Source organism: Pyxicephalus adspersus, chromosome 6, assembly GCF_032062135.1.
Source record: "Pyxicephalus adspersus chromosome 6, UCB_Pads_2.0, whole genome shotgun sequence".
NCBI classification, from domain to species: Eukaryota; Metazoa; Chordata; class Amphibia; order Anura; family Pyxicephalidae; genus Pyxicephalus; species Pyxicephalus adspersus.
Genome location: NC_092863.1, coordinates 32,265,242 through 32,284,335, shown reverse-complemented (window position 1 = coordinate 32,284,335; position 19,094 = coordinate 32,265,242). Strand labels below are relative to the sequence as shown.

The 19,094-nt window shown below is 35.6% G+C and overlaps 4 gene segments (V, D, J or C); all 4 read left to right on the top strand.

Moving 5' to 3' along the window:
- Positions 1–19,094, top strand: part of LOC140333452 (immunoglobulin heavy constant mu-like) — a gene marked incomplete in the record, with an annotated part of 720,383 nt that overhangs the window by 686,687 nt on the left and 14,602 nt on the right. Inside the window, 1 exon segment of the C gene segment in view lies at positions 16,813–16,860. Coding sequence covers positions 16,813–16,860 — 48 coding nt within the window.
- The window catches only part of LOC140333451 (Ig heavy chain C region, membrane-bound form-like), a 63,539-nt gene continuing 45,037 nt past the window's right edge, over positions 593–19,094 (top strand). Inside the window, 2 exon segments of the C gene segment in view lie at positions 593–1,974; positions 3,842–6,515. Coding sequence covers positions 6,458–6,515 — 58 coding nt within the window.
- LOC140333454 (Ig gamma-2C chain C region-like) overlaps positions 16,339–19,094 on the top strand; it is a 134,894-nt gene continuing 132,138 nt past the window's right edge. The window contains 1 exon segment of the C gene segment in view: positions 16,339–16,396. Coding sequence covers positions 16,354–16,396 — 43 coding nt within the window.
- Positions 16,933–19,094, top strand: part of LOC140333456 (Ig gamma-2C chain C region-like) — a 186,021-nt gene continuing 183,859 nt past the window's right edge. The window contains exon 1 of the C gene segment in view: positions 16,933–17,194.

Sequence of the window (19,094 nt, the reverse complement as noted above, 5' to 3'; positions counted from 1 at the left end):
AAATATTCATGTAGGCAGTGTTTGCTTTATTTATAAAGGATGTACATCTGTACATTGGTCAAGTGAATTAACCTTGATGATCTTTGTCAGCTTCTGTTTTTAGATGTGATGAAGTGCTAACTGTAATACTTACAATAGTAACAATACATATTTTCAACATTTGTATGTTGATATAACAAATTATAGCATCAAAATGTAACCCCAAATCTCTTATTTAAATAATGTAATTTTTTCCCCAGATTTCTCAGGCACCTGCCCCACACCTGATGATACTACCTTTGGGCACCAGGTATGTAGATTGGTTCTCCTTTGCAAAGGGTCAGTTATTTATAGTCAACTGCTGTACCTATACAAACCTACTTTCTCTTCAACATTGTATAATCACCTAATATTGGCCGGTTTTATTTGCATAGGCAAATTTAAACCCCTTCAGACCATCACTATTTATCTAAATATTTGTGGACACCTATATAAGCTTGATGGTCATCCCCTTTCTCCTTTGAAGCTGTAACACTTTCCCTTTTTTTTCTTTTTTTGCCTGTATAATTGTGTGAGTATTCAGCCAAAATTTCAATTGTGACATCAGTTACTGATGTTGGACTAGCTCACAATTCAGTGTTGCAAATCCTTCCATAGGGGTTTAATAGGGTTGATGTCAGGACTTTGTTTTGCTTATAAAATTCACATTTTCCACTAAAAACAGCCAGTGTATGTTAGCTATAGTTCCCCTTTGAGGTTAATAAATTGCCAAAGTAGCCTTAATAATCCCAGTATCATATTGGCAAATGAACATATTTTACCAGAGAGTTCGTCCTTAAAAAAATACATTTTTAGAAAGGATAAAAAACAAGAGGGTAAGTATAATAACTTGGGTTTTAGCAGTTTCAAATGGTCAGTAATAACATTCTTCATGTTTCCTGGAGTTTTTTTACTTTAAACATTTAGCAAATTTTAATGAATCCAGATGTAAAAAGTGTTCTAGTCATTTTTTTTTCTAATTTGGACTTCATTTTCTGCTAAGAATAGTTATTGAGAAAAAAAGATCTAATAATTTATAAAACACAGGATGAAAAACTCAGGTGGCTATTTCTGTTACACCACATCCTGAATGTGGATATTAGAAGACAAAAGATTAAACCAAGGGTATATAGAAAAAACAAAAAAATAAATAATAATCTGATGGCTTTAACTTACATCCTTACATTTACCTTTACTAAAAAATATTAGCGTTTTATCACATAGCCCATCTCTGGGCATCCTTAAATGTAGTTTTATAACTTCAAGTTTAGTTTAACTGAACTCTAGACATAAACACATTTCGTTATAGCAGGGCTACTCCTACAAAGTAGATATATATACTTTAATAAATTGTTTTAGGTTTCAGTTGCTAACTTCTGCACTAACTATTGGCTATTGACTAATGACTAATGCTATTTGCGTTTAACTTTTCTATTGAACCTGGGAATTAAATAAGTCAAAATGTTGATTTAATGCAGAATCCACCTTTAAGGTGTCTGTGCATCATTGGCCCCAAGAAATTTGACTTCCTGCTTCTGTGAAATATTGCCACCCCCTTCAGTAAGAGTTTCATTTTTAGTGAGATACTTACCATGATGTATTCACATCTAAAGGCAAGCAGACAATGCATATTCTCTCATTACAAAACTGAGAAAATTAGAAATGACAAACCAAACAATAATTTTTTGCAAAGTTATTTGACCTGAAAGACCATTTGGTTTAGAATTAAAACTTCTTGAATGGTTTCTTGGTTCTTGCAGTTTTTGTTATTTTCAGGACAGTGGATTGGACAGTTATGCTGAGAGGACGAAACTTTCCAACAACGATATCACCAATCTGAACATCCCTGATGCAGGGGGACAGATGAACAATCATGTTCTTGTAGATTTTTTCCAAATGGATGTACTTATGAATGTAGTGCAAGAACAGACAATAATTTCTTCAAAAAAGAAAAAGGTATGAATTTAAAATTCAATTCACTAACATTCTTGCAATGAATATAATTTACATTGTTGCACTTTAAATTGAATGATCCCTTTTAAAGTAGCTTTTTAGCGGGACAAATCTATTGTATAATATATATTTAACACGTAAACCAAAAAATCAGACATTCCTTTAAACATTCCCTCGTGGGAATCTTCCAGGTCCATGTGTTTTATTGCAGTAATTGAGAATGATTACTTTATTTTATTAATTGGAATGTTTTTTTCACAGAAGTCTGTTTACATTTGAAACATATGAACACATTTGTGTGTACATTTGAAATTGATCTGTATGTAATAATCAATCAGTGTAATCCATTATAAGTAATAAACTTTAAAAATAAAATAAAATAAAACAGTTTACCACTATACCCCTTACACAGATAGCTAGGGAGAGAAGAACCCTAAAAAAAACAGTGACTCAAAGGAGTTCCCTTGCGTTGGTGATCAGTGAAAAGAATGCCCTACCTTACAGACTGAAAGAGTATTAGTGTTGGTGGTAACTTATGGTATAGGCAGAAATAGTAACCTATGCTAGAGTAACCTTTAACAACCTTTAAGGAACACTGGTTAAGGAAGGCTGCACTATTGAAAAATTAAAAACATAGGATATCCCAGAAATATGATTTGGTCTTTAGTAGAAGGACATGATTTTTGGTTTGGCAAGGATTTAGTAACACTATATTTAGATATTCATGTGGATGTTTGTTCAATTTATTTACACAAAATATATTGAATTATGCAATTAAGACAAAAAGTATATATGAATTATGTACTTTAAATAAATTAAATATATTTTATTGTATTAACTATATATTTTGTTGATTTAGATGTAATCTGTGATTTACATTGGGGTTTACATTTATTTAGATTAGTTTCTGTAAAGCCTTCTATCACAGTGATACCTGGGGTGGCACAGTGTTTTGTCTATGTACATAAACCTTCAATGTAAATGTCTAGTACTAACACAACAAGTGTGAAAAATCTCAAAAACAATTTTTTTGACATTTATATGAAAGAAAAAGATGTTGCACCCCAAGTTTTCAATATGTTTATTAGAATGCATTTCCACAAAACTATTGGAGACCATTGCTAAACCAAACAGACCAATAGATGTGTATTATCACCCCTAACATCCATCACTGAAGAAGTTAAACAACCATTTGACATTGAATTTCACAAGCTGCTAGCCCTTTCAATGAACTTCAATGAACTGAACCCCCCACTAAAACTAATTGCTAAAAATTAAACCTACTTTGTATTTGAAGTAGCTGTGACCACAAACAGGGACGTCTGAGTGTATTTTGAAAAGCTGATTGCACTTTTTTTGAAAAAAGTTTAGTTCCACCATAAATGTGGAAGCTTAATTTGTTAATTTCATTTTTTAGTCTATTTCCTTTATCACCTTTTTCTAATCTATAGGTTTGTAATCCTGCTAAAACCACTCTTCCTATCCCAGAGTGGCTATACCCACAACTTCTCTATAACTATGATGGAAGTCACGGTTGTCACCCAGACTGTTCTCCTGTTTTGGATTAGGTGTGCAATATATATATTACAAAGCTCAAAAACAATATTTCACTTGCCATGGATTTTTCAATAAATTTAGTGTATTTTAGGTCTGCTGAATTCAGAAATGACATCAGTTTCATTGATTTGGCTCTAGTTCTTGTGATACAGGAATCAGAATAGACGCTTTTATCAACAACAAATGTTAACACAGCATATTATTATAAATCTTTATTTACACCAATGTTTTGCATTTTATATATTAAATGTAGCATTATTTTCATTAAACGCTATTTGCCTTCTTTTTATTCATACATTTTCTTTTTTTACAGAAAGATTCTTCAAGAAGAGTTCTTTAAGATAAAATTGATTAAATGACCCTAATGTATTTTGCTACATTTGTGGCAAAAACAGAGAGGAAACATTACAGAATTTGTGAAACAAGCTTATCTTGCATATTTTGATATTACAAAACAGGGGAACAAGATAAGTATTGGGCCCATATGGTATGCAAAACTTGTGTAGAGTGTCTACTTCAGTGGAAAAATGGAGAACTTAAAAATTTGAAATTTGGTGTACAAAATAGTCCAAAATAGTCCAAAAGCATCATAATGATTGTTATTTTTGTGCTGTGAATGTAAAAGGTTTCAATTGTTACAATAAAAATAAGTGGGCGTACCCTGATTTGGGATCAGAAAGAAGACCTGTGCCGCATGGTGCTGATGTTCCCATACCAGTGTTCATTACACTCCCTGATATTCTTGTATCCAACATGGAGGCTATACAGGGTTTGGAGTGTAATCCACGAGTTAGTTGTGGAAGTGAATATGAAGGACAAGAGAGGTGACACTTTGTGTACTGTTGTAACATCCCAAATAAATTGCCTCCAAGGGAAAACATGCAAAAAGGTGCAGCAAACATCAACAAGCCAATGGTTGACAAAGAAAAAATAATTCTCCCTCCTCTACACATACAGTGGGGATTAATGATGCAATTTGTTAGAGCTCTGAACAAGGACGGTGATTGCATCCAATACATTTGTAGATTCTTCCCTGGATTGAGTATTGAAAAATTAAAGCAGGAATCTTTGATAGGCCCCAGGTTCAGAAACTGATACATGATTCAAATTTCACAAGTTACATGACTGATACTGAGGCTTCTCCCTGGCACAGCTATGTCATGGTTGTCAAGAACCTCTTGGGTAACCATAAAGCACAAAATTGTGAAGAACTGGTACAAAACTTGTTCTTAATCTTTCAAAATTTGAGCATAAAGGTACACTATCTCCATAGTCATTTTCAAAAATTTCCAGAAACCTTAGCGATTTCAGTGAGGAACAAGGGGAGATGTGATAGACACATGATGGCGGACTACTGCTGGAGCCCTCAACATGATTGTCCTGATAATCAGCAGAAAAGGTGATCATACAAAGTGAGTTTTTCTATCACTTCTTTGTGATTAGTTCTGGTTCACTGTCATTTACTTCTACTAAGACAGAGATGTCATAACCATTGTGCATATGAAAGTCATAGAATAAACATTTTAAGCTTCTATCACACGGTTCACTCCACTCGGACGTCTGGAAACACCAGCAGTATGTCCAAATTGATATCGGTCTCACTATCATATCCCTTACAAGTAGCAATTTGGTATCACAAGGCTCCTAATGCGGTAAAAAGCCCCAGCAATAGAAATGTTTCCCCTTACCCCTGAGGTAGCCCGGTTCGGGCGAAATGCGTCGGGTGGGACACCTTATCGCCATCGGTAACCTAGTGTGATACTAAACCATATTGCTATTTCCTGTGAAACTAGTGGTTATATGTTAGCCTATGATTCATTTATGGAGACACAGCTCTTAATCTTTTAAATTATGTTGTTGGAACAATAACATTTTGTGTTTTTAAATTTAACTCTGGTTGCCCTTCAAAAGCTTGGCTTTCCCCCCTCCTCTCCTTCTCATCCTCCCACAGATACACGGTACCTTGTTAATATGTTTAAACTTTGTTTTATGTAGACATATTTAGTTTCATTTATCTGAGTACGTTATATGTATCTGAGCTCGGTATGTTTATATATTTCATGGTTTCTATTGCATACTTTGAATATTTAGCTTTTTTTCCTTGTGGTTGCTACTATGACTTGGTGCACGTATAATGCAGTTCAGTTTGTCATTTAATTGGAGGTTACACAATTTATGCCATGAGCTTTCTTTCTTGTGAATTTCATTTCTATAGGCCATGGGTTGACAGTAAAGCTGAATACATACATGAGATATGCTCAAAGCAAGAGAAAACATCTAATATTTGAGTGATGATGCTTTTTAACCAGCTGTTACATAATATGATTGCAAGGAAGACATGTATTTGTAGCTGCATGCGTTTCTGGGCATGAATATTCACAATGGAAAAGAGACAACACAGAAGATACATGTTTCTGGTATTTCATTGCACACAAAGTTCTCCAGCTGTTTCTAATATAATGAAAAACATAACAACGAATCTCTCTTCACTGGATTTGATTTACTTATAACTTAAAAACTGAATTACTGCTATTGCCCCTCTGCAAAAGATAATTTACTCAGTTTAGTGAATGCAGTAAAATTCATGTAATAAAACATGAATTTTGTGTGCAGATGACTGGATAATTGGGCCTGGTATTTTAGAGCTCTCCAAGGCTGGAGATGATACATTTTTATCAGTGAAGCTGGGTGATCCAGAAAACCTGGAACGAATCTGGTCCAGGATTCAAAACATTTGCTAGCAAATAGCAAATGACATTGAAGAAATCCATCCTTTTTGTGTATGCAGCCTGTTGTGGTCCCATGATAGTTTATGTGGTTGCATGTATCATTGTGGGAACTGGCACTGTGCTTAGTTCTACAACAAAAACCATAGTTGAAACACTAATGCTGGAGTTTATTGCAGTTGGAATTAGCAAAAGCAAGAATAATGGGTATCGTCGTTATTTTGAAAAAGCGCTCTGAAAAAGGAATATTCCATAAAAAAGGTATGTGTTTAAACATAAAGTATATGTTATATCAGAATGTATGTAAAATACATTTTCAGATTTATACATTAGGAATGAAGAGCAGAGATGTAACATAAATAGTAAAATTATTTGCCTCTTTTAGTAGTCAATTATGCTTTGTGTATTTAAGAAAAAAGTTTATTTAGCAGATATTACAAAGGTCTAAGCATTATTTTATTAGGTATTTTCCATGATTAAAATTGGCCTGTTTATTTGTATACAAAGCATGTAACTTTTTACAAACTACAGTCCTGTATTTTCTCTTTTCTTTTTCAAATAATGCCAGAAAATAGTGTTTTTGAGTATGTTGAATTCTCACGTTATGTAGTTATGTTTGTAACTACACCTGATACAGACACAGTTTCAAAAATGTGCATTTTAATCAATGGGCAAAATAAATCATATCACACTTTCTTTATGAACAAACTAATCCACAATATACTGGTATTATTGAAAGAGTTCAGCATTTTTCAGTGTCACTCAAATTTGCATAATAAATAAAAAGGAATAGTTTTAGTCTGCAGCACATCTGCAATCATAGGGAAGCCTGCTCTGAGGTTATTGTGCAATGTTAAGTCATGGTGTGGGGTGGGGGCACAGTGTTGAACATCAACACAAAAACCTAACGTATCTAAGTATTAGTCACCACATAGCCCAGAAGAAAGGGAAAGAGGCAACAAATTGCATTTTTTTTTACATATTCAATTTACTTAACAACATTGTTGAAATTGCAACAATAAGTCAGTCTATTGTACAAAATATTACATCCCCTGATAACACAACATTCCAAAATAATAATATTTAAATTATGTTCAAAAAGCAGCTGCAGTTTTATTATTTGTTTATTTTTTATTATGTTTTTAATTACTATTTTAGGGGCTTTGGGTTGAAAATGTATTGTATTGAATTGTGTCCTATCCAATAATTAGGATAATATTCCTTTGCCAATTAAGTAAAATCACATATAACTTTTAATTTTCTTTTCAACCATTTGCATCAGTATCTTAGGACATCATATTTAACAAGTGACCCTTCATCTCTAAGTGTATCATAAATTTGATATACATAATTGAAATCATTCGGTTTAATACCTAAAAACGTCTTTGTGTGATTATCATAGTTAACTTATATTGTTTATACACTTACAAAATAACAAGTATATATGTATCCACAAGTAGATTTTATTTAACAGCTACACTTTCTAATACTTTCTAATTGTCTTGTATCCCCTTAGGTACTTGTTTACCCCCCTGTTGGGTACTTATTTATCTTCATGGATCCTTTTTGGTACTTTATTATCCTTTTCATTTTGAATACTTGTTTTCTTGGGTCCTCCTGGGCACTTGTGCAACTGTACTGTAATGTTTAGCACAGTAGAGCACAGCATGATTTGAATGTAACTCATGCAGCATTTGAGGAGTATCCTAATTGTTTTTAAATCCTCTTTTGGAAGAATAAAAAGTCATAATTGTGAATGTATGGCTGGCATACAAGTTGTACCATTTTTATGTACCTTATTTAACAAATATTCATAGATTGCCCTTTTAAAAGCGACAACAATAATTTCACGATCCTTTCCAACGACAAGGGACTGCACGATGCATGAACAGTGCTGTACATACAGCACCGTTCTTGCTCTTTAGAAAGGGGAGGGGGAGAGCGACTGTACACACGGCAGATTTTCGCCCGATATTTGGCAGATGCGGATTATCGGGCGATAAAAATCTGACGTGTGTACGCAGCTTAAGTCAGTTTATAGATAAAAAGCACTTCTAGTTATTTGTTATGTTAAGCTTTTTATTGGCTGTTAGTAAAAAGGGTGCAGGGACCACACGATGAGTTGGCACGGTTCCTTAATTTCCCTGAAAAACTCAATTATGTGCCCCCTTTTATGAGAACAACACAAGAACACCATGTTCTAATTGTATTTTTTTTCCTCTAAAACGTATTAACCTCCCTGGCGTTCTAATTCTGTCCGTATTACGCAAGTAACATTTTCAAAAGGGAGTAGCTACTTTTACAATACTTCTACAACCAAAATGTATTCATTGGCCTAATTTATTAGCTCTCCAAGGCTGGGGAGGATACACTTTTTTCAGTAAAGCTAGGTTATCCAGCAAACCTGAAATTAATTTCTTTAAAGTCATTTGCTATTTGATAGCAAATGTTTTTAATCTTGGACCAGATCCATTTTAGGTTTGCTGGTTCACCCAGCTTTACTGATGAAAGTGTATCTTCTCCAGCCTTGGAGAGCTTTAATAAAGCAGGCCCATAGTAGGGGCAGCTATTTACACTTTGATGCTCATATGTCCGGTGACTCCGTGCTGTGCACCATTGCAGTATTAAACACTGTTTGTTCTGTCCAGCAATGTCACTTGCAGCAGCCAGGAAAACTATGGTAGCAGCAGCCCCTACTTCCCTTTAGCTGTGCAGCCTGATGTAATTTGGTATGCCCAGCATCCATTGTTAGGCTGTGTACAGCTGAAGGGGATTCTAGAGGCTGATCAGCTCCTGACCGAGTCTTGTACTATTGGCTGCTGGGACTTTAACCCCCCTAGCGGTAATCTCGAATGTGACTCGGGGTGGATTTTACTTGCAAAAAGCGGTAATCGGTCACACTCGGGGTCGTTTTTAACTAAAAAAACACTTACCTTGTTCTATCGCTGTCCCTTGGCATCTTGCTGGTCCCGGCAGGTCCTGGGGACACATCCTCCTCCTCCGATCTCCAGCCACGAAGTGCATAGACGATGCACTATGGGGTTTACTGCTGACGTCGGGCGGGAGGATCGGCAGAGAATTCAAAAAATTTTGTATTGGATTCATATATGCTACTATACAGTTACATTACATGTTGAAATATTTTTTAACAGATTTTTGTGTTTTGTTATTTAAAGTTTAATATTATATTTATGAAATATCAGTGAGGTATGCCTAAGAATTACAGCCTACATTAAAAAATACATTTCCATGCAAAAAATTGAAAAATTGTACTTCTTTTTGCTTGGATATTTTAAGGGCATTAGACCCCTAGGCAGGTTAAGGCCTCTCTGCTCCCAGTCACCAGTGCCTGTTGTAGCGTTATAGCAAGGCAAATCTCTGCTGAAGTGTGTTTCCTTCTGATTTACTGTTGCTGACCTTGCCTGTTCCTGACCTGTTCCTGATCGCTTGTATGTAGCCTAGACCGACCTTTTGCCTGTGACCACGACTCTGATTGTGTTTTGCCCTTGTGTTCTTCGTTTGGTGGACAAATATTCTGTGTATGACCTCTGCTCTGTATTCTGAACTTGTCTCTGTTAGAATATTGATACTACTTTTTCTGTGGGCTCCTGACTTGCTGCCAGTCCATCCCTAGACAGCATCTGTTGCCCATAAAGTTCTGGGAGCAACCGAGTGCTGGGAGAGGCAACCTGTCTTCAGGGGCTTGCTGCGGTGGAACAAGCACAACACACAAGCAGAGTGTTAGAATGCGCCCTCCGGGCTTAAGTGCCCAGGTGATACCTCACCCCAGGGGGGTGCGCGCAGCCTATTCCCTCCGGCGGCTGCGCTCAAGGTAGCACTGGGGTTGCAGGATCAGTACCCTGTAGGTTGCAGCATCCCTGTGGCTGAGGTTTTCTTCGGCATCCTGTGCACTGAGGCTGCACAGCTGAAGTGAATTGAGTTGTGTGCAGCTGAGTAGTTCCTGTTAATCCCAGGCTGTCATTGGCTGCTGGGGCCTTGTAGCCTCTCTGTTGGAGTGTTTTTATGAATTTTCCTGTTGCTGACCTATGCTTGTTTTCTGATTACCCATTTGAATTCTGCCTGGACCGACCTCTGCTTTCCCGACCCGCCAATGTTTTTGCCTCCCCCTTTGTACTGCGCTGGATGGACTGATTTCCTGTGTTCTATCCTTTGATAGTTTTTGGATTCCTGTCTTTTACTCTGCATGTGTGGCCCTGTGTGAATTTAGTGGGCACCAAGTCCTGGGGCAACCGAGTGCTGGGAGACACAACCAGTCTTCCTAGGCTAAGCGGGAGCTGCTATAGACGAAGACTGCGGCATAGATTGCGGGATTGGTGTCTGAGGAATACCGACATAGATCCAGGTCTTACAATATAACCGGCCAAAATTATATAAAAATTCATGGAAGATTGACTGACTGGTGCTGTTAATCAATTGGCACAGTGAGTCACCATGCAGGAAGGCCAGAGGCAAAACTTTGCTCCTGCTGTGGCAGTTGCTGTTGAATCCAAGTTTCCCCTTCCTGAGAAGTTTTCTGGAGAATGCTGCCAGTTTTTGAATTTCATGCAGTCCTGCAAACTTTATTTCCAGCTGCGACCAATCTAATCAGGTACGGAGACACAGAGGGTCAGCCTGGTCATATCCCTTCTCCATGGAGATTCCCAGACTTGGGCCTTTAATTAGCCACAGGGACATCCTGCCCTCTCCTCTGTGGATACTTTTTTGAAGGCCATGGGAGTCTTGTATGCAGACCCAGACCTGACCCCAACTACTGAAACAAAACAAAGAAGTCCCCGACAAGGCAACTAGTGGGCAGAAGAGTATGCCGCGGAGTTACGCCACTGGGCTGTCAGCTTCTAACGGAATGACTCTGCTCTCAAAAGCCAATTCCATTAGGGCCTATCTGATGCCATCAAGAACATCCTGGTCAATTACCCCATGCCAGAGACTCTGGATGAAATGATGATGTTGACCATCCGGATTGATCACAGAATTCCCAAGTGCAGTTTGGAGAAACTGCCTGCACCAATGGCCTTTGCTGAGGGCTTGGCTGTCCCTGCACCCAGTCCACCTCCCAATCGGACCGAAGAGCCGATGCAATTGGGCTCTTCAAAGCTGCCGGCCGCAGTAAGGTCAGGAAGGAGGGATAAGGGTCTCTGTTTGTACTGTGGGAATCGGGCCATTTTGTGCGATCCTGCACTAGGAGGAAGTCGTGAAACTTCAGCGCTTAGGGGGGCTCAAAGGAAAGCTCCCTAGGTCAGCAGGTGCATTTTCTAAAGTCAGATCCTGTGTTATTGCCTGTTGAAATTTCCTGGGGTTCTAATGTGAAACATTGTCAGGTCTTTTTGGATAGCGGTGCAGCTGGCAACTTTTTGGAAAAGGCCCTAGCACGCTCTTTGGGAATCCCTACTATTAGGCCACTTGAATCTGTGTGTGTATTGGCTATTGATGACTCTCCTCTGCAGCTGGGGAAACCCATACAGTTACTCCTGAGATTTTGGTGAAAGTGGGGGTTACCTATTCCGAAAATGTTGAATTTTTCTGCTTGATATGCCTTCCTCACCTCTAATTTTGGGGCTGCCTTGGTTGAGCAGACAAAATCCCATAAATGACTGGGATTCGGGACAGATTGTTTGAATCTGCGGGTGGAGAAGCAAAATAGCAGCTAAAGCACTGAGAATATTGGAGATTTTTTTCACTTTGGATTAAATATAATATGGACTCTTTCATTTGTTTGGGTATTTGATTTCATTACTTTAAATGAGATAGAATAAGAAAAAAATGCACTTTGCAGAGCGACAATAGACTGATGATTCATATTATTGATTCATTTTTTGTTTTTCTGTGCTTTATTATTTCCTAAACAATCATCTATTTTTAGAAGATCTAAAGCTGTCAGGGGAAGTAATAAAAATTAAAGCAAACAGGCCTGTGTATTATTAAACCAGTTATAGGACATAGGAGGTACAACCTACAAAATTTTATCTAAACTGCTTGAGTGTTTCTCTTTGTCTATCTTCACTGGGACAGTTCTGCTGGCATAATTGGCAAGAGCTGGCTGTAAATTTGTGGGTGATATTTTCAGGCATTACTGATAAATACCTTGTAATGATATTATTTTTACTTTACTTTTTAACTAGTTCCTTTTGTATTATCACTATTCCAAACAATCAGAGATCTGTTTTTTAACTCTCCATATTCCCTACTTATGAGCACTGTCTTCCTCCTCAGAAACAACAGACCAGTTAGTGAGGGTAACCCAGGAGATAAACTGATATTTATGTGTCATTCTTTTGTGGGAAATTTTCTGTTGAATCCAAATAAACATTTCTTCCATTCTACCACTTTTCATTGATAAATATTTTTCTCCGAACTTCATAGAAGTGTTTAAAATTGCTGAACATTTGGGGTTTCTTGAGATATATTTTGTCTTAAGAGGCATTTTTCTCAACTCATTATTTCTTATAAATCCAACCTATCTGTAAATATGTCATTGGATTTCATTTTTTTTTTGTTTGCTATATAATAGTATATCTTTACAGTAACTGAGTTTCCCATATAGAAACATTTCAAATGTGAATATACTAATAAAATTAAAACAACACTTGTCTTAACATATTGGTTGGTGTATATTTTTTAAAAGTTGCAATATATTTTTTTTCAGCATTATAAACTAAGGCTGCATACACACATGCAATAAAAACAAAAGACTGCACGATGCATGAATGGGTGCTGTACATACAGCGCCGTTCTTCTGTATGGAGAGGTGAGGGGGAGAATGACAGAGGAGCACCCCGCAGCACTCTCTCTACCCTTCACTGTCATTATGATCATTCCTCATTCATCGTCTGTTGATCCACCTGGATGGATAGTCAAAAATCACAGTGCAGTAGTACCCTGGAAGCTTAACTATTCAAATCAGAAAGAAAATAGGGTACAGCAAATGCACTGGAATAAGCCAGACTGTGACGGTTTTACTTTAATGACTGTGCCTACAAAGCCAGTTCCCTGCCTAAAAGAAAACTACATGTTTCGTGATTCCTTGAAATTGCGTTTAGTGAATAGGGGTGTTTACACCATTCTTAGCTCTATACAACACAATGAGAGCCAACAAATGAACACAATCTGAATCTGAGTATGAATTATAGCCACAGACATTAGGGATATGGAGTTCTTTGTAAAGGATAGTAGCTATTCATTTGGACTTATTGTGCACATATTTTTAGAACAACAGAGGTAAGGAATGTTATAAATAATTAATATGAAATACAAAATTGACATTATTAAGACTTTAAAAAGTGTATTTTCCACTCAAGGGACATGTTTAGATAATGCATTGTACTTAAGCAGCTCTGAAAAATATGCATGCATGCGCAATAAAAATTTGGGCTTACCTTGGGAATTGGAGAACTGGCTGTTATTAGCAAATTACCTCTCCAAGGTTTTCACTAATGAGCCTGATTTAATAAAACTCTCCAAGGTTGGAGAGGGTACACTTTCATCAGTGAAGCTGGGTGATCCAGCAAACCAGGATTGGATTTCTTCAAAGACATTTACTATTTTGCTAGCAAATGTTGTCAATCCTGAACCAAATCCATTCCAGGTTTGCTGGATCAGCCGCCTTCACTGATGAAAGTGTATCCTCTCTAGCCTTGGAGAGTTTTAATAAATCAGTCCCAATATGTCATTGATGGGAGCAAAGGGTCCTGGAAATGATCACTAAGTTTAAACCAATGGCCCCCCACTTGTGTTTTTTGGGCAGGCATGTGGAGGCAGGGGCTCGATGGTCCACATCTGGTGGTCTTATTTCAAGGTGAAAAATTTTGAACGGGTGCTTTTTTTTTACCTCCCTTTTCCCAAATACATTAGAAGACTAATTAAGTATATTTTTTGCCATCCAAAATCACTAAAGCTAAGCACTGGAAGACAGTTCTAATTGGACAAACTAAATTAGATTATGGCCAATGATGGACTCCCTGGTATTTTAAATAATGACATAGCTAAATTTAATAAGACACGGGTCACTTAGATTTACTTCATTGCTTAGCTCATTTGTTCTGATGTTGGAGACACTTTATCCATCTCCTTTTGTTCTTATCCCTGACCCATTAGCCATCTTACCTACTTTCGAGTTTTCGAAATCTAGCTTGTTACTGTGGTCTCCAGCTTTTCTTTGTTCTTATCCATGTTTCCTTACTCTTATGTCTTTTTGGTTTTTGCAATCATTTGCTATTATTGTTAATATTTTTTTCTTAAACTGTTGGAAACTTTAAAATGCTTACATTTTCTGTTGGGTTCTGCTTTGATGATGTTATCTTTTTGAGCTGTGGCCCACAAGGACAGGTATATACAGTTGTGGTCTCCTTCCCTGCAGGTCTTAAAAGGTAGAGTGGATTGAAAACATTTGCTAAAAAATAGCAAATTACTTTTAAAAAATCCATTCCAGGTTTGCCCTATCACCCAAGTTCACTGATAAATGTTCTGCAGCCATGGAGAGCTTTAATAAATCAAGCTCCATAAATCTGTGTCAAGCTCAAAAATTTTTACATTTTTTTTTATAAAAGTGTAGATGACCTAGTGATCTTTTCTTTACTCTGAGAAAAAAATGCTGATCTCACACATGTGCTTTAACCAAGGTAATCATAGGACTAGTGCACTCAAATGTGTTTTGCCCCCCACTGGAGCGCAATCATACCCTGGAACCTAAAAGTGGTCAATTTGGCCCACCATTTTGGTTATGCCGTATGATTCTAACCAAACCAAAAAAATGCTGATGTTCTATCAAAATTCAGCTGTCTAGATAGACAGAGACAGGATGTTTTAGGGGTCAAAAATTGACTTCTGATTTCCACCGCTGAGGAGATTGCAGAGTTTACTGTACTTGCAGGATTTATAGAACTTACTGCGGGGAGAACACTTATTACTGTGCATATATTTGTAGGTACACCATTTGCATAGTTCTAAAAGGAGATTGTCAATTTTTATTTGAATTTGTATATTTGTAGTTACACAGTTTGCCCAATTGTAAAAGAGGACTGTTAATTCTTTAGTGTGTGGCTGAATCACTTGTTTTCACAACCCATTTGTGTCACCACTGTGAAAAAAAAATACACACCAGTGTAAATATTTTTTTTAGTTACACGGTTTGAAAAAGGATTGTCATTTCTTTAGTGTGCCACTAATTCACTCATTGGGCCTGATTTAATTATAGCTCTTCAAAGCAGGAGAGGATACACTTTCATCAGTGAAGCTGGGTGATCCAGCAAACCTGGAATGAATCTGGTCCAGGACTGAAAACATTTGCTAACAAATAACAAATGACTTTTAGGAAACCCATTCCAGATTTGCTGGATCACCCAGTTTCACTAATGAAAGTGTATTATCTCCAGCCTTGGAAAGCTTTATTAAATCAGGCTCAATGTGACAAACACTTTCTGCGACTGTTGTTAAAAAAAGAAAATTAGGCAACCCCCACAGACAACTTTAAATTAAAGAATTCACATTTTTTCCATGTTGCTCTCTAAACCACATAAAATAGCTCCTTTCCACCACTGTACATGTTATACCCCTCTTCTTTAAATATAAAGATGTTGTCCTCCCATGCAGTTTTAATGCATTTGGCTGTTGTGATTAATCTTCAGAGACTAGAGCAAAACAGGTTTTTTTCTTATTCGCTCAAAAAAGTGTTTAGAATATTCAGAATCTGTCATTTTTAGGCCAGTATGGCTAAATGACTCAAGAACTAAACCAAGGCAAATTCTTTCAATACTACAGAGATTGTGTTTTTGGAAAACCTGCAACATTTTTTGGCATTTGAATTGTATTAACAGTAAGACACAATGTTAATGACTCTGGTAACTATTGCTAAACAATTCTCTGCAACATGTGATACAAAGATAATAGAGAATAAGAAGCGTAATGTAGCATTTTATACAACATATTATTCATCTGAGGAAACAGTACACATATGACAGTCACAATAGGTAAGACAATTATTATTATTCAAGGAGTAACCTAAAAACAGTTCTTTACCTCCATAACATTGCATGGTTTTTGCTCTTTGGTTAATATGAAATTAAACTGTGTGGACTATGCTTACATGGATATCTGGGGAGCTGGGACCTCTGTCACAGTATCATCAGGTACATTTTTATTTCTCCTTTTCCTTTGTCCACAAACTTCTGTTTCTTAATTGTGTTTTGATGCATTTTTAAATTTAGAAAATGTTAAAATTAGATTTAACTGTGCCTACACTATATAACGTTTTTAGATGATTGTATGGCAGAAATAATGTCTCTAGATGTATTCTAAAGCTAATAATGAGTATAGCAATGCAATAATTCAGTTTTTTCAAAATAAATTAGTGCTATTAACATAAGTGAAGTATTGGTTGCTATCAATATTTTATATTGGTAGTTGTCAGGCGCCTGTGGTAGGAGCAGATGGGTGAGAAAGCATATGAGGCAGGGACAATGTATAACAATAGAGCTCCCAGCAGTTAGTTGTAGATTCCAATAACAGTATTTGACAGCAAGTGTCAGCTAATTTATTCACTGTGACTACTTCGACAAGTGGGGACAAGGAACCGACGTCCTGGTCACATCAGGTAAGCCAAACTCATCCTTTCTCTTACCTATTCTTTCAAACTGCAAAATAACTTTAGCTACCATTTTTTAGCATGAAATTGTAATTTTCACATTGTAATCTTTAAGCAAACCAACTTTGTCTATGTTCTGTTGCAATTATGTTAACTACGTTATTAATTTCCCAAATTTCTAGGACGTTTAGATACCTTTTTTCACATACCTATTACTCAGTATTAGAAATACTTTAGCAGGTCTTAGGGAGATTTTGTAACAGTTGTTGGCTGTAAGTCCCACAGTGTACTGGGCTTTTGCTGGGGAACTGGGGATCGGGGACGACGGTCACCGTCACATCAGGTAACTGTTTCATTTTATGTCTTTACGATTTATTCTCATTCGTAAAATAATGTTCAGTACATTTGACATTTTTCATGACATTTGATCTATTGGTTTACTAATATCATTTTTTTCATTTGTGTTAAAACTAGTCACAGTGGCAAAATTCTGTTTTGCAGTATATTTTGCCACATTTATTAAAGTCTCTTGAACAGGGTTACACATTGATAAAATACATGGATACATTTTTTGTAAAAAAATCTAATCCATGCAATAAATTCAGAATAGTCTAAAAATTGTTTTAGTTGTAGTTGGCACAAATGCATAGTGATTTTGTATAGCATGAGAACAGGGATTTAGTTATGTGCTACTATGCTATGGATATCTGGGGTTCCGGCACCCCGGTCACCGTAACCCAAGGTAAGAAAGATCGCCATACTTAATATTATTCTTAATGATAACTACACCTTATCTAATGAAAAATAACGAAAATTTAGAATGTGATCGTTTAGTCTGAACAAATAGGACCAGCAAAATAGGTATACGTGAACTCAATAATGTTTCTTTCTTCTCTAATGTATAGTTTTTATTTTTTTTTTTAGTTTAAATGTTACAAGATAGAATTCAACATTAGCATCTGTAATTTGGATAAAATGTATTTTTGTGTTATTTTTTATTAGTATAAAATAGGACAATTCGAAAGATAATAATACGATTTTTTACTGTTAGCAAATTACTATGTCTGTTTTAGCTCTGATTTTTTCCAGTATAAATATAAACGATCATATTTCTTTATCTAAAAAATGATGGCGATTTTAGACTCTAATTACTATGGTATATGATTGTTACTATTTAGTTTATTTTGTGAGATAAGGAGTATTCGGTACAGTCAGAAATTATTGACCAATGTTTTGCTACAAAAAATCTAAATAGGTAAAATGATATTTCCCTTTTGTATAACTGAGTTAAAAATTAGGACATTTCGTACTAAAGAAATATAATAATTACTATTCAACAGTGCTTGTATTTTTACGTAATTTTCTTTAAAAAAATGATAATGTTAGATATTAGATATTGCATTAGGAGAAAATAACTAAAAATATCTTATGTATAGTTAATTCAAAAATGTATTACTAATAACAGGCTGAATAATGTTCAACAGTAAAAAAAAATGTAATATACATAGTTTACTAAGTTACCTGTATGCATTAAAATGTAGTTTATTATTAATATTAATTATTATTAGTCTTTATTAATAATACTTTTGAATCAGAAAGTACTGATAAAATGTATATACACAAACAACTGAAATATGGTGACATTCAAACATAATTTTCAACTTCATAGAAATTTTGGAAACAAAATATATAAAAAATAGTGTTCTTTATAATTTTTGTATGTTTTAAGTGTTAAACTTCGCTGCTATTCTCGGTTTCAGTTCTATGAAGAAGTGAAACCATCAGGTGCAGTGGGTGGTTTCCGAAACTAACAGATGTGCGCTAATAGAAATTTCAGTAACACTAAAATTAGATCTGAAAGTTACGCCCTGATGACTCATTGGCCACAGGTGTCCAAGGGGCAAGAAAAACAATTTTACCACAAAACATTATTTTTAGATATTATTTTTCCAAGTTAATTCAGATATTATTTTTCGAAGCCCTCAATGAATTGATTTTTCATATAATTCTGTATACAATTAATTGAATTGTAATATATTATATTCATATACCAATCATATTTTTTATTTTTTCTAATATATTTAAATATATTTTTATATAATTATGCATTGGTTAATATCTGTTAATAATTAATATTGTTAATGACTTGATTTAATATAAATATATGTATATATATATATATATATATATATATATATATAAAGTATATATATATATTATGAATTGTTCTGGTTTTTCCTATT